Source organism: Scyliorhinus canicula, chromosome 3, assembly GCF_902713615.1.
Source record: "Scyliorhinus canicula chromosome 3, sScyCan1.1, whole genome shotgun sequence".
In the NCBI taxonomy this organism is placed as follows: Eukaryota; Metazoa; Chordata; class Chondrichthyes; order Carcharhiniformes; family Scyliorhinidae; genus Scyliorhinus; species Scyliorhinus canicula.
The window spans coordinates 42,740,090-42,755,465 of NC_052148.1; the positions used below are offsets into that span (position 1 = coordinate 42,740,090).

At 41.6% G+C, this 15,376-nt stretch overlaps 1 protein-coding gene and 1 long non-coding RNA gene across 13 annotated transcripts in view; one reads left to right on the forward strand and one right to left on the reverse strand.

The window, feature by feature from the left end:
* Nucleotides 1–15,376, forward strand: part of nsd2 (nuclear receptor binding SET domain protein 2) — a 122,082-nt gene that overhangs the window by 73,624 nt on the left and 33,082 nt on the right. For 5 of the 6 annotated variants that reach the window (XR_005460198.1, XM_038793363.1, XM_038793361.1 and 2 more), the window contains exons 13-15: nt 226–426; nt 2,567–2,749; nt 11,340–11,496. Coding sequence is in view for 5 of the 6 variants with exons in the window: in XM_038793363.1 (XP_038649291.1) it covers nt 226–426; nt 2,567–2,749; nt 11,340–11,496 (541 nt within the window). In the remaining variant the exon portion in view is untranslated. The remainder of the gene's footprint in view (nt 1–225; nt 427–2,566; nt 2,750–11,339; nt 11,497–15,376) is intronic. The other variant, XM_038793365.1, reaches the window with a different exon arrangement.
* The window catches only part of LOC119963935, a 75,317-nt gene that overhangs the window by 3,793 nt on the left and 56,148 nt on the right, over nt 1–15,376 (reverse strand). For 6 of the 7 annotated variants that reach the window (XR_005460205.1, XR_005460201.1, XR_005460199.1 and 3 more), the window contains 2 exons: nt 2,087–2,181; nt 864–1,003 (listed from right to left, as the gene is read on the reverse strand). This is a non-coding gene — a long non-coding RNA (uncharacterized LOC119963935). The remainder of the gene's footprint in view (nt 1–863; nt 1,004–2,086; nt 2,182–15,376) is intronic. The other variant, XR_005460200.1, reaches the window with a different exon arrangement.

A 15,376-nucleotide genomic window follows, 5' to 3' on the forward strand; every position in this document is an offset into this window, starting at 1 on the left:
TGAAATGAGTAATTTTACAGTTGATATTTCTCAACTTCGGAATAAATATTTTTACACCTGTCATCTAATAACTAAGCACAACCTCTTCAGAAAGCTGCAAAAGCCCATGATTTAAAGCATGCTTTATTTAGCAGGATGATTAGTTTTTTTAAACTTGTATTTGTGGAACTTTTAAAATCAAATTCATGGATTGCATTTTTTGTTTTGTTTGTTTATTTTGTACAGGTGTTCACACATGTTTTGTATGCAAGAAGAAGGGGCCTGATGTTAAACGTTGTAATGTTCCTTTGTGTGGCAAGTTCTACCACGAGGACTGTGTGAGAAAGTACCCACCAACTGTGTTTGAAAACAAGAGGTTCCGATGCCCACTGCACACTTGTATCAGCTGCCATGCCACAAACCCCTCTAACCCCAGAACAACAAAAGGTGCAAAATCCCTCTGATAGATTAGAAATTGTTCACTTGTGTGAAAAATCCATTTGACAGGATGTAAATTTTAAATGGGCTTTAGATGTGGTAATATAATTGACGAATTGTAATGGATTATTCATATGGAAGTCAGGTAAGTTCTTTGACTGCACTTCCAAACCTTGCTTTTGAAATCATCAAAAATAGTGTTTTATAGCTTTATCTTTGGATTTTAGAAAAATCTACACCAGGTGATTGGATCATCCTTGCATTTGAAAGACACAAAATGGGTGTGGTGAGTGTAGTGTTAGGTTTCCGAAAATGGGATTCAAATTGATTAAAAGTGTATTAGGGATACGTACCAGACCATTATCATCAATGTAGATGAATGATTTGAAATTGATAACTGTCTAAGCTTGCTAATATAGAATGGAAGGAAAAGAAGTACTATTTACATTTTATGAGGCAATACACCATTGTCAGCAGCTCGTCATTGGGGTGGTTATCCTGAAATAGCTGACAGAATTAAATACCTGACGGTTGCGGCGATTGAAATCAGAAATGTTCAGTGAGATTTCATCAAAGTCTTTAAGATCTGGAGGGTTATAAATAGATTGATTGATCAATAATGTTTGATAATCGTAAGCTTAGCAAAGAGGCACAGTCTTGAGCTCAGAGAAGGTAACCAAATGGTTCACATGTAACTACCTTAAACATAAAGTTACTAGTTATGTAGAACAGACTATTAAAGGTGCCATGGAGGCAAACAAGGTGGACACATTCAGGATGAAACTTGAATTGTTATTTCAGAGAAAGTGGTAAAGAATGAGTATGAGAAAAAATGATAATTATTTCAAACTTTTGTGACCATCTAGATATATGATAGTATTTTCTCATCCTGTAATTTACTATTCCCTAAAATTATATGCATTCGTATACTGTCACATGAAAAAGTGTCAACTTGCTTTGTAAATGTGATTTGGATATGGAGTGAGTGGGAAGGATAGGAAAGGTGTCCAAGAATGCAGTAAATAAGGTATACTATGACTGTGGCTTTTGAATGTGTGAAGAGATTTGACAAGATAAATAAAGGGTTGGGGGGAAATTCCAGAATTTGGGGGTGCGATAGTTGCCACCAATATTTTTTTCTTTATTCTTTCATGGGTGATGGGCGTTGCTGGCAAGGCCAGCATTTGTTGTTGATCTTTAATTTAGCTGTATTGTAATTCTTTATTTTTTTAAAAGATAAACTAAGCATCACTAATTCATCTATGTTATTGCTTTGCGTGAAATGTTTCTTTAGGGGATGAGTGAAAATGTATGACGGCTAAGATGTGACTTCTTGCCAATATATTTAATCTGGATAATTAAGTCTGCATGTTTGTAAGTCTTAAAACCAGCAACCCCTTAACTCTTTGTTTTAAATACTTTCAAACATTATTTTAAAAACTGGACTTGTTTATATGCAGTCAAACACCTGGTTAAATTGGAGAAAAGCTATTTCTATCTCCGAGGTTACTGCAATTTTCCTATGGTGGAATTCCACCGTGTGATGAATCAGATGATAGAAGTAGTTTACTAATTTCATGACCAAAACGTTTTACGACTTCTTAAATCTGCAATGGGGAAATGCGCTTAAATACTGAATCCAAGAACCGCTTATCCAAGGATCACTTACAAGGCCAAGCTGATTCATGACTGAGTGATTTTTCGTTGTTCAGACTTCTTCCATTAGAGACTGTTCAAACATTTGTATCTTTCAAAAATATTTATCTGCAACATAAACCATCAGATCTTTTAGAAGTGGACGTTTCAGGAAACTTCTTAGATGTAAAGCACAAATAAAAACTAAGTACCTTTGGCATTTGTAATGTATTAAAAATAATGGTCCTCAAATCAAATTAAGATTTGAAAGTTTGAAATATTCAATTCAAATGCTTGAAACTCCAACGATTCCTCAGTAACATTCAAATCTACTATTCAGGGAAAGAGTAGATTTTTGGGGATGGGGTGCCACAGTGCTTTTATGTAAAGGCTTTGATAAGAATTTGCTTTAAAATATTTCTGTATGAATTTACTGTAAATCGAGAGAGATGCACCTTTAAGAAAATAATACAGTAGCTTTATTTAAAGGTTAACACAAAATTTTCTCTGTTAGCAGGAAGACTGATGCGCTGTGTCCGCTGTCCTGTGGCTTATCATGGAGGGGAGACCTGTATTGCAGCAGGGTCTGTAATACTGACAGCCAACAGTATTATCTGTAGCAACCATTTTGCTCCGAAAAAGGGGCACACGCACCATGCCCATGTCAATGTTAGTTGGTGCTTTGTGTGCTCAAGAGGTTAGTTTGAGATATCTTTACTGTTGAATTATGTGAATTAATTATTTTAGCCCTTGAATAATTAGCTTTACAAACTGATTGATCTTCCCCTCTGTCCTTTATGTACTCATGGGCTGCTTCCTGAAATGAGGTCTTGCGCATAAATGAGGTCTTGTGCATAAACCTATCGAAGAATGTGACCCACATATAGGACACTTTTCGATTTCACAGGAGTCAGCTGTTGTTTCTTGTTCTTACAAAACCTTTTAACTTATTTATGTTTTTCATCTAATTACCCGAGTTTATAATGGCATATCTTGACCGTAATCTTTGTATCCTCATTGGAGACAGGTGAAGTTCCAGAGGGCTGGAGAGTAGCCAATGTTGTTCTATTGTTTTAAGAAGGGCAGCAGGGATAATCCAGGAAATTATAGGCCAGTGAGCCTTCAATCAGTGGTAGGGAAATTATTGGAAAAGATTCTTAGAGATAGGATTTCCTCACATTTGGAAACAAATGGACTTATTTGTGATGGACAGCATGGTTTTGTGAAGGGGGGGGGGGGTCGTGCCTCACTAATTTGATCAAGTTTTTCGAGGAAATGACGAAGATGACAGATGAGGGAAAGGCAGATGTGGTATACATGGACTTCAGTAAAGCCTTTGACAAGGTACCTCATGGTAGACTGGTACAAAAGGTGAAGTCACATGGGATAAGAGCCGGCAAGTTGGATACACAACTGGCTTGGTCACCAAAAACAGAGGCTAGCAGTAGAAGTGTACGTTTCTGAATGGAAGGCTGTGACTAGCGGTGTTCCACAGGGATCAGTTCTGGGGTCTTTGTTGTTTGTGGTGTATATAAATGATTTGGAAGAAAATGTAGCTGGTCTGATTAGTAAGTTCTCGGATGACACAAAAATTGGTGTAGTTGCAGATAGTGAAGAGGATTGTCAGAGGATACAGCAGGATAGTTTGGACTCTTGGGCGGAGAAATGACAGATGGAGTTTAATCTGGACAAGTGTGAGGTAATGCACTTTGGAAGGTCCAATGCATGTAGGAATTACACATTAACTGGTAGATCTCTTGCGAGTATTGGCAGACTGGGAGATCTGGGCATGCATGTTTACCGATCACTGAAAGTGGCAATGCATGTTGATAAGGTGGTCAAGAAGGCATAGGGCAGGGGTGGGCAAACTTTTCCGTGCAAGGGCCACATTCAGAAATTCACAACTCACAAAGGGCCGCATAGTATATTAAGTAAAATAATTACTTCACCCGGTTATGATTCTGGGCGCCTCATATAGAACAGGACAGCACAGAACAGGCCCTTCGGCCCTCGATGTTGTGCCGAGCAATGATCACCCTACTCAAGTCAACGTATCCACCCTATACCAGTAAGTAACCCAACAGCCCCCCCCCCCCCCCCCCATTAACCTTAAAAAAAAAATTTAAATTTTTTTTTTTAATGACTTGGTGGGCCGCAGAAATACCTTTTGGCGGGCCGTAGTTTGCCCACCCCTGGCATAGGGCATGCTGGCCTTCATCTGCCGGGGCATTGAATATAAAAATTGGCAAGTCATGTTACAGCTGTACAGAATCTTAGTTAGGCCTCATTTGGAATATTGTGTACAATTCTGGTCGGCACGCTACCAGAAGGATGTGGAGGTTTTAGAGAGGGTGCAGAAGAGATTTACCAGGGTGTTGCCTGGTATGGAGGGCATTAATTATGAGGAGAGGTTAGATAAACTCGGTCTGTTCTCATTGGAACGACGGAGGTTGTGAGGCGACCTTGAGGTCTACTGAGTGCCATGGACAGAGTGAATAGTTAGATGTTCTTTCCTCGGGTAGGAGAGTGCTAGGGGACATAGGTTTAAAGTGCGTGGGAAAAAGTTTAGAACAGATGTGCGAGGCAAGTTTGTTTACTCAGAGGTAGACCGAGTCAATAGATGGGGAGCAGTTTCACATGATGGACTGGGCTGTGTTCCTGGCTGTCTACTTTCTTACTGTTTCAGGCCAAGCAGTTGCCACACCAGGCTGTCATTGCAAATAAAGTCATGAATCCAATTTTTATTTTAAAATTTAGAGTACCCAATTATTTTTCTTCCAATTAAGGGGCAATTTAGCATGGCCAATCTACCTAACCTGCACATCTTTGGGTTGTGGGGGTGAAACCCACGCAGACATGGGGAGAATGTGCAAACTCCACATTGGCAGTGATGAATCTAATTTTTGACGTTCTTCACATGCTTGGCTTCCTGACGTTCCCTATCCGCAGGGTGAGCAGATGTGGCCAGGAAATCCCAATTCTGAGAGCATTCCGTTTCTCTTTGTGACCCCTTCCACAGTTTAACTCTAAATCAATACTCCACTAATGTCCTCCATTCCCATTAATTTCAGATTTCAACAGGTGGCTATCATAGTCATGGCAGTCATATGATTTTACAGCCCAGAGAGAGGCCCATCATGTCTGTGCTGGCCATCCAGCACCTATCTAATCTCCCTGCTGTTCTATTAGGGCAGCACAGTGGTTAGCACAGTGGCTTCACAGCCCCAGGTTTGATTCCCAGCATGGGTCATTGTCTGTGTGGAGTCTGCATGTTCCCCCTGTGTCTGCGTGGGTTTCCTCCGGGTGCTCTGGTTTCCTCCCATAGTCCAAAGATGTGCAGGTTAGGTGGATTGGCCATGATAAATTGCCCTTATTGTCCAAAAAAAAAGTGAGTTGGGGTTACTCATTACTGAGTTGGAGGCATGAGCTTGGGTGGGGCGCTCTTTCTAAGAGCCGGTGCAGACTCGATGGGCCAAATGGCCTCATTCTGCACTGTAAATTCTATGAATCTATTCTATGCTTTGGCTGATAAAAACCAACTATTCCATATGCCTTACCCACCCTTCTACCTGGCCTGTTGCCTTCAGGAATCTATAAACATGCAGCCCAAGATCCATCTGGTCCTCTGTACTTCCTGGCATCCTGCCAATCATTTTTTATTCCCTTGCCGTTTTAGTCCTCCCCAAAATGCATCATCTCACTTTTCAGGATTACATTTTGACCAGCCCATATAGATTGTCCTGTATTCTAAAGCTTTCCTCCTCTCGATTTACCACACCACCAATTTTTGTGTCATCTGCGAACTTATTGATCATACCACCCATCTAGATCATTAATGTACACTGCAAACAACAAGGGACTCAGCACCAATCCCTGTGACAAAGGCTTCCAGTTACTAAAACAACCTTTAACCATCATCCTCTGCCTCCGACCACTAAGCCAGTTTTTGATCCGATTTGCCCTGGATCCAATGGGTTTCAGTAATATGTACTCATTCCTCCACAGGGTTTCTAATCCGTTTTATATAAGGAGGTACAAAAGTGTGAGAAGGGATGGAAATGGGAGGAAGAACTATCCAGGAAGGCGGCATTTGTTGCCAGTGCTTTGATTGCCTAGTTCTCAGGTTTTACGCTGTTATGATCATTGCGAGAAGCAGCCAGGAGCAAAGGTGGTGCTGCTCAGACCATCACGATGTGTTTTAGGCAGTGCCCTTTAACTGCTAATTGAAGCAGATTGGCCATGTGCCTGACACGCACGGAGGAAGTAGATTTTCTGGGTCAGGACCCCAGTCGAACTCTGGCCTTGGGCAGTGAGTTTGGTCTGAGCAGAAGTCAGGCATTTGTTTACAGGATATGGGATAGGTAGATGCAAGAGAGAGAGACGGGCTGGTTTAGCTCACTCAGCTAAATCGCTGGCTTTTAAAGCAGGCCAGCAGCACGGTTCGATTCCCGTACCAGCCTCCCTGGACAGGCGCCAGAATGTGGCGACTAAGGGCTTTTCACAGTAACTTCATTGAAGCCTACTCATGACAATAAGCGATTTTCATTTCATTTCACATTGTTCAGTATGAGATTTTTTTTTTTGTTGACGCGTATTCCGAATTGTGAGAATTCATCCAAAAAACAAATTTATGACGTGTGCTCTGGCTACAACTTCAATGCCAGAAGAGTTGTGGCAGAATCACCTTCTCTCTCTCTCTCTGTCTCTCTCTCTCTCTCTCTCTCCCCCCTTAACTTTATTGCTGCTGCTTTACGTGTGATGTGTTGCACAGTAGGTCTCATTCCACTCTGGTTGCCTGCTTCCGTTAATTCAAGCATGCATTGCTCAGAATACAACCCCTACAGTGCACTGACCCTCACCGAAAGGGCACGCTACATAGGCCCACTCCTGCCCTATCCCCATAACCCCACCTGACCTGCAGACATCTTTTGACTTGGGAGGAAATCAGAGCACCCAGAGGAAAACCCACGCAGGCACGGAGAGAACACCGTCACCCAAAGCTGGAATCGAACCTGGGTCACTGGCGCTGTGAGGGAGCAGTGCTATCATAACTCTTGTCAGAGAAACGGAGGAGCCCATCACTGATTTATCACAATCTCAAGTTAATACCACAAGGCTGTGATTATGCTGATTTCAGAGACACTATGATAATGGATCAATTAATTTTTCTGTCTATCTGACAAAAGTTTGAAGGAAGAACTTACACACGATAAGTATCTAACTCTAGAAACTGCTACATAAAAATGCCTTGCTTATGAACAAAAACAAAATCTATACTGTTGAGTCTTTACAAACACCGAATCAGTATCTAGAAAACAAAATCGGTAAAAATGGCACGAACACTTTCTACGAGGCAGAGGCAGGATCTCACTCGATGCAACTGCGCTTTTTGATTGGCATCCATCTTCAGCGAGAGCGTTCCGGCTAGTACGCACATGCGCACTTCTCAAGAAGAAGGAAAACGGCAAAATACATAGAACATAGAACAGTACAGCACAGAACAGGCCCTTCGGCCCTCTATATTGTGCCGAGCAATGATCACCCTACTCAAGTCAACGTATCCACCCTATACCAGTAACCCAACAACGCCCCCCCCCCCCCATTAACCTTATTTTTTAGGACACTAAGGGCAATTTAGCAGAGCCAATCCACCTAACCCGCACATCTTTGGACTGTGGGAGGAAACCGGAGCACCCGGAGGAAACCCACGCGCACACACAGGGAGGACGTGCAGACTCCGCACAGACAGTGACCCAGCCGGGAATCGAACCTGGGACCCTGGAGCTGTGAAGCATTTGTGCTAACTACCGTGCTGCCCAACTCGAAGCCGAGCATGCGCAGATGCGAAAAGAGTGCACAATAAAGGAAACTCGAATTGCGCATTTGCAATCGATTCCTACGCATGACGTCAGAGGACCCGGACCACGCCCACTTAAAAGGGAAATGCACGAAAATGAACAAAAAGATATTTAAAGCTGCAAAACCAAATTCTCTTGCAACAAAAGACAGAACAATGCCCAAACTTACATCAGCAGTTAAAAATAACCTCCGCAGCACCCTGGCACAAGCAGTTTGCACCACCCAAAGAGTGATTTGTTAATTGAGGAATACTACTCAGAAGATGATTTCTTCATTGGACATAGAAAGAACAATGACAAATCCGAAACAAAAAGAGATGATTTGTTCATTGAAGACTACTGCTCAGACATGGATGAGCTATTCGGAATTGATGATCATTGCATTAGCAACACGGTTGAAACGCTCAACACGACTATTCTCATGGTAGATGAATCCAATACCATGATTCCATGGCAGATCGTCGATACATTGGATGACAGCAATACCCAAGAAGAAGAAGACGCCACACAGAGAGCACAGATAGACTCTGCAGCGAGAACACTGCATGACTCCACAGAGAGAGCGACGACGGGCTCCGCAGAGAGAGCGACGACGGGCTCCGCAGACAGTTCGGTGACACTCAAAAATGGAAGCAAGCAAACACTCCATAGCGAATGCCATGCATGAACAAGACTGTGAAAGTCTACCAAGCTCAGGTGAACAAGAAAAAGACTATGACAGTCTACCCAACTTATTTAAGCTACCAGAACCCAGCTCATTTAACGAACAAGAAGATGTCTACCCAGCTTATTTGAGCCACCAGAAGAAGACTATGAAAGTCTACCCAGCTCATTTAACCAAGAAGACACTGAATGTCTACTCACTATACGTGAGACAAGTGACGAAGAAATCACAATTCCCATACCGGATGTGCAGGATCACATCAAGACTGACAGATCTCAGCTCATCTGCACAGAAACACTCAACAATCGGAGGAGGGCTACTCATGAGTCCAGAGAGACCACCCCCCATTGAAATCGTGAAGATTTTGACTCCAGAAGGGGAGCACCATTGGAAAAACCAATGATGATTCAAGTGAACTAGAAATGACCCCAGAAGAGGGGTACCAAGGAAGCAAAGAAGAGGAATCAAATCCACCACAAATCTTTGATGTCACCAACACCAGATCATTCTCACAATTCTCAAGAGGAAACGCTCCATGTAACAGATACCACAATGGACACTGACACCAATAACTGTGACAATGACTCAAATCATCCACATGGAACACTCATTGAGTGCAACAAGAACAAGAAACACTGCAAGATGCAGAGCAGAAACAAGAACAACAGCAACCACAAAAATAACATGCAGCGCAACAAGAACAACAAAGGCAACAAGAAGCATAACAGAAACAACAAGCACGACAAAAACAACAAGCACGACAACGAATACAACAAGAATGACAACGAAACCAACAAACACAAACAACAACAATGAAACAACGACCTGCACAACATGGTACAACTCTGCACATGAAGGACAATGCCTCAGCACACTGCAAAACAATGACCAGACTAAAAACATGCCAAGGCATGACAAAGAAACTCACAATTTCACATCTGCTCCAGAACAAGCAAGCATGCCAGCTTTCAAGGCAGATGACACACTAGATCAGGGGTGGGCAAACTTTTCCGTGCAAGGGCCACATTCAGAAATTCACAATTTTAAAGGGCCGCATAGTATATTAAGTAAAATAATTACTTCACCCGGTTATGATTCTGGGCGCCTCATATAGAACATAGAACAGTACAGCACAGAACAGGCCCTTCGGCCCTCGACGTTGTGCCGAGCAATGATCACCCTACTCAAGTCAACGTATCCACCCTATACCAGTAAGTAACCCAACAGCCCCCCCATTAACCTTAAAAAAAAAATTAAAAATTAAAAAAAAATTCTTTAAAAAAAAATTTTTTAAATTTTTTTTTTTTAATGACTTGGTGGGCCGCATAAAGACCTTGGGCCCGCGGGCCGTAGTTTGCCCACCCCTGCACTAGATCAATACCGCAAGCACAGGAAAAAGTCTAGGTCGGACAATGGTGTAACACAGAATCGCTACCACAAGTATAGAAAAAAATAGAAAGTCTAAATCAGACAACAGTGATTCGACCATTCGAACACCTCATGATGACTTGATGGTCACTTAAACACAAGAACACTGACGACGTTCACAAAGAAATAACAGCATCAACATCACCACTTCAACAACAGAAGACGAAAGCAACGCAACCGAACAAATTCATAAAGTTTGGACTCACTAACTTTTTTTATTAAGATTGGACTCATAAATATAATTGGCTTTGTATAATCATCAAGATTATCACAACTGGTACATAACATAATTTGTCTACCTATTTCACGCAAGCGAAAAAAACCTTGGAGACTAAATATTCAAATTTGATGGACTAACTCATTGATTTTATGTAATGCATTTGTAAACTACATCCATTATGTTTGTTCAATTTTCTTTAAAACTTAAAGAAAATATGTAACACGAAAATAGGAGGATGTAGTGATCTCTATATGTGCATGTACACAAGGGGTTAATGTGTAATCAGTAGCACCACATAATCACTTGAGGGCCTGACCAACAGGGATATAAAAGGCAACCACATTGGCTCTCGGGCTCTCTCCAGGGTGCACTGTGATCAGGGCAGTAGCAGAGTAGTTCAGATGGCTAGTGGAGTTACGTATAGTTACTGTAGTTAGATCTTGTTAACCTTATCACTAGTATCAAAGTTCAAGTAGCAACTCATGCAATTATTGTTATAGTTACTCAATAATCCTTTTGTTACTACTGGATGAGTTTGAGTCTTCATTGAGATTCAGAAGATCTCTTCATTAGTCAAGAATTGAGTAGCAGATGTTTCCTACCACACAGGTAACAAAACGAGTAGGCTTCAATGACGTTAATGTGAAAAGCCCCTAGTTGCCACATTCCAGCGCCTGTTCGGGGAGGCCGGTACGGGAATTGAACCTGCACTGCTGGCATTATTCTGCATTACAAGCCAGATGTTTACCCCACTGTGCTAAACCAGCCCCATATCCATGAACTGCTCTGTTATATTGCTAAGTGCTGTTGATGAACATCTTTGAGTTAATGTTTTGTCAAATATATACGTGCATGTTTTTAAAAATAGACTGTGATAATGCCCCTTGTTTCATTATGGCTTTATATATTTAGTGGAAAAATAAAAATTGCATGCTGCTGATTTACTATTTAATGTTTTCCTACATCACTCCCTCTGCATTTCAAAGTAAATAAAGTGCACCTGAGGTGAGATTCATAACAAAGTGCTATGTAAATGCAAAATGTACTTTATTTTAAACATTATGTAAATTTCTACAAAAATTGTTTCCCTGTGTTAAGTCTGGCTCATTTCCTACAGGGGGAAGCCTTTTGTGTTGCGAATCCTGCCCTGCAGCATTTCATCCAGAATGCCTGAGCATTGATATGCCAGAGGGAAGCTGGTATTGCAATGATTGCAAAGCAGGCAAGAAGCCACGCTACAAAGACATTATCTGGGTCAAACTGGGTAGCTACAGGTCAGTACAAACAGAGAAAGGTGTTTGCTTTTTTTTAACCAGTTTTGTTATCTGAGAATGCATGGCATAATCACTGGCATTTTAAAACTGGACACAGGTTTGAAATCCAAGAATATTTTGTAAAAAGTTAAATAAAGCACATTATTGTTTCATTTGGAGATATCCTTGCAAATGCATTCCTGTGAATTGTTTAGCTGAATGATTGGGTCTTTAAATTTCTGACCGGCTGTTGAGCAGATAAACTTGCAGAGGGGAAGTCTTACCGTGAGTCAATTTGCCCCATTCCAAATCCTGAGAATCGGGATATATTGAATATCCTGGGGGTTACCATCGACTAGAAACTGAACCTAACTAGCCATATAAATACAGTGGCCACGAAAGTAGGTCAGAGGCTAGAAATCCTGCGGCAAGTAACCCCTGACTGCCCAAAGCCTGTTCCCCACCTGCAAGGCATAAGTCAGGAGTGTGATGGACTACTTGCCACTTGTCTGGATGATGCCAGCAGATCCAACAGGACTCTAGAAGCTTGACACCATCCAGGACAAAGGAGCCCATTTGATTGGCACCTCCTCCACAAAACATTCACTCCCCTCACCACTGACTCCTACTGGCAGCAGCGTGATGCACTGCAGCATCTCCCAAATCCATCAAGAAAGACAAGGGCAGCAGATGCATAGGAACATCACCATCTGGTACGTTCTCCTCCAAGCCACACACCATCCTGACTTGGAAATATATCGCTGTTCCTTCACTGTCCCTGGGTCAAAATCCTGGATGTCCTAACAGCACAATGAGTGTACCTGTACCACATGGACTGTAGTGGTTAAAGAAGCAGCTCACCACCACCTTCTTAAGGGCATTGAGGTGAGCACTTGAAATGCCATAGCATACAAGGCTATTACCAAGTGCTGGAAAATGGGAGTAAAACAGATAGGTTCTTGTTGGCTGGCACAGACACTATGGACGTAAGGCCTCTTTCTGTGCTGTAAAACTCTTACGATTCTGTGGCTGTCTTTGGGGATGGATATTAAATATTGGCCTAGCCAGTGAAGCCTACATCCTAAGAAAGAAAAATAGAGCCATTTGCAAGAAATGGCAGACATTTGGTGATTTGCTTTGTGGCATCAAAACCACAGTGAGATTGGGTTACTGATGTGGTACCTTGCTCTCCCATTAGGGCAACTGTTATTGGAGTCAAAGAGTGAACAGTTTTTAACAAAGTCTGTGCAGCCACTCAAATTGTATTGTGAGCTCTATTTGTGACTAAATTGTTAATACATCCATAACATGCAGCCATACTTTATATTGCCTTCCAGAGAGCTAGCACTAGCAGGGTTTCTAGAAGTGGGATATTGTCCTGTTTTTTGAAAGATAATCTTGCTTGACAGAGAAACAGCCATTTAAATTGTGGCCAAAAAAGGAGCAGATTTAAAAGTCAGAAGAAATTAGGAATAACAAAAGTTTGAGGAGGATCTGTAATTTTAATTTTCCTGGGGAAAATAAATTGTTGTAAATGGTTGTGATTGTCACACAATGGGGCAACACACTGGGGTTGTACATAGGTAAGCTTTTGGCAGATCAGAAGGACCAAGAAAGAAAACCATAGTAAAACTCTAAAAACGAAACGAGAAAGGTGTATCCAAAAAAGATGTTGGAAGGTGAGAAGTATATCATCTCTAAAAGTGTGAAGTATGAGCAAAGTTGGAAAAAGGTCCCAACCTCTCCCATTAAATGAAATTCAGAAATTCCTTACCGTAAAACAATGTTGTCATTTTGATTCTGCACTCTGATGCTTTCACATCATCCCTGAAGTGTAGCACCCAGAACTGGACACAGTTGTAGTTTCAGGTCTCAGTTGAGGCTAAGGGCGAGCCAGTGTTCTGTACAAGTTTGACATTTTGTACTTTATGCCCCTATTGCTAAACCCTAGGATGCTGTATACTTTATTAACCATTCTCTCAACTGTCTTGCTACCTTCAATAATTTATGCGCAAATATACCCAGGTCCCTCTACCTTTTTTAGAATTGTACCCTTTATTTTATGTTTCCCCTCGCATTCTTCCAAACTGAACCAATTCACACTTCTCTGCATTAGATTTCACCTGCAACTCGTTCACTCATTCCACCAACATGTCTGTCCTTTTGCAGTTCCAAAATATCCTCCTCACTGTTCACAATCCTTCCAAGTTTCGAATTACCTGCAAATTTTTAAATCATGCCTTATACACCAAGGCCTAGATCATCAATATATATCAGAAAAAAGCAATAGTCCCAAACAAGAACACTGGGGGACTTCACTATAAACCTTCCTCTACTCTGAAAATATCTATTAACCTGTATGCCCTTCCTGTCATTTATCCAATTTCATATCCATGTTGCTATTGTCCCTTTTATTCTGTGACTTATAACTTTGCTCACAAGTCTGTTTGCAGTACTTAATTTTTGCAAGTCCATGCCCACTTCGTTAACATCATTATTTTCATCAATCCTCTCTGTCCATCTCATAAGTAAAATCCAAGTTAGTTAAACACATGTTACCTTTAACAAATCCATGCTGATTTTACTTAATTATTGGTCACTTGGGCAAATATAGGTTAACTTTGTTCTGAAATATTCCTTCTAGAAGCGTTCCCACCACTGGGGTTAAACTGACTGGTCCGTAGTTGATTATGTTTCCATTTCTTGTTTTCCTTCCTACAGCATATTACCTGGCACCTCTGTGCTGTAAATTGCGTCTGCCATCTGACTGTCCATTCTAGTAATCTGTCCCACTCTGGTATTTTGCATTAGGGCATGCTGTGTGCCAAACCATGATCTTTTGTTTCAACCAACTGCTGATTTCTTCTAACCCTCGAGAGTGGACACCAATAAGAGTTACACTATTTCGCCCTAATCCTTTGTTTTCTATCCATCTATTGGTCAACTAATTGTTGTCCAGGAATCTCTTGAGACCTCTTAGCAAATCGTCTCTGAAAATCACATCTATTGCTCTCTGTTTGCCAATACAATCAGACTCTTCTTTGGAAAGCTTACTTTTGTGTCCATTTGCTCCAAGTCCTCAGTGATAATTTTTTCTTTACACTGATTTTGGAGCTGATGATTGGAGCCTTGGCAATTTTCTAGTCTCCTTGGAGTTCCTCATTAGTAAACTATCTGGTCCTATGTGTCTATTTTACATTGGTTGGCTTCTTTAGTGCCATTTCTCTTGATAGTAATATTCACTCACTATTTTACACACCTATGGTGGTTTAATACTGGCAATAGTCAACCTCCCAGGTGAAGGGGGCACAGTAGCACAATGGTTAGCACTGTTACTTCACACTGTACAGGGACCCGGGTTCGATTCCCGGCTTGGGTCACTGTGCCGTGTCTGGATGTTCTCCCCAGTCTGTGTGGGTTTCCTCTGGGTGCACCGGTTTCCCCCCACAAGTCCCGAAAGACGTGCTGTTTGGCTAATTGGACATTCTGAATTCTCCACCCGAGCAGATGCAGGAGTGTGGCGACGAGGGGATTTTCACAGTAACTTCATTGCAGTGTTAATGTAAGCCTACATGTGACACTAATAAAGATTATTATAATAAGTTGGGTAAAAAAACGTAAATAATGTACACCTCTTCTAACACTTTCTGCATTATAAGCTTGCCTGCAGCTCACTCTAGTTTTTTTTTTTCTAGTTTTGTCTGGTATTCTGTCTTCGCCGTTCTAATTTATATTGCGAGCTACATGCAAATTGGCATAGGGATGAGAAAATTAGGCAAGTAAACACGTGGCTAAAGGAGTGGTGCGGGAAGGAGGGGTTTCATTTCATGGGGCATTGGCATCAGTTCAGGAGGGATCTGTACAGTTAGGATGGTCTCCATCTGAACAAATCTGGGACTAG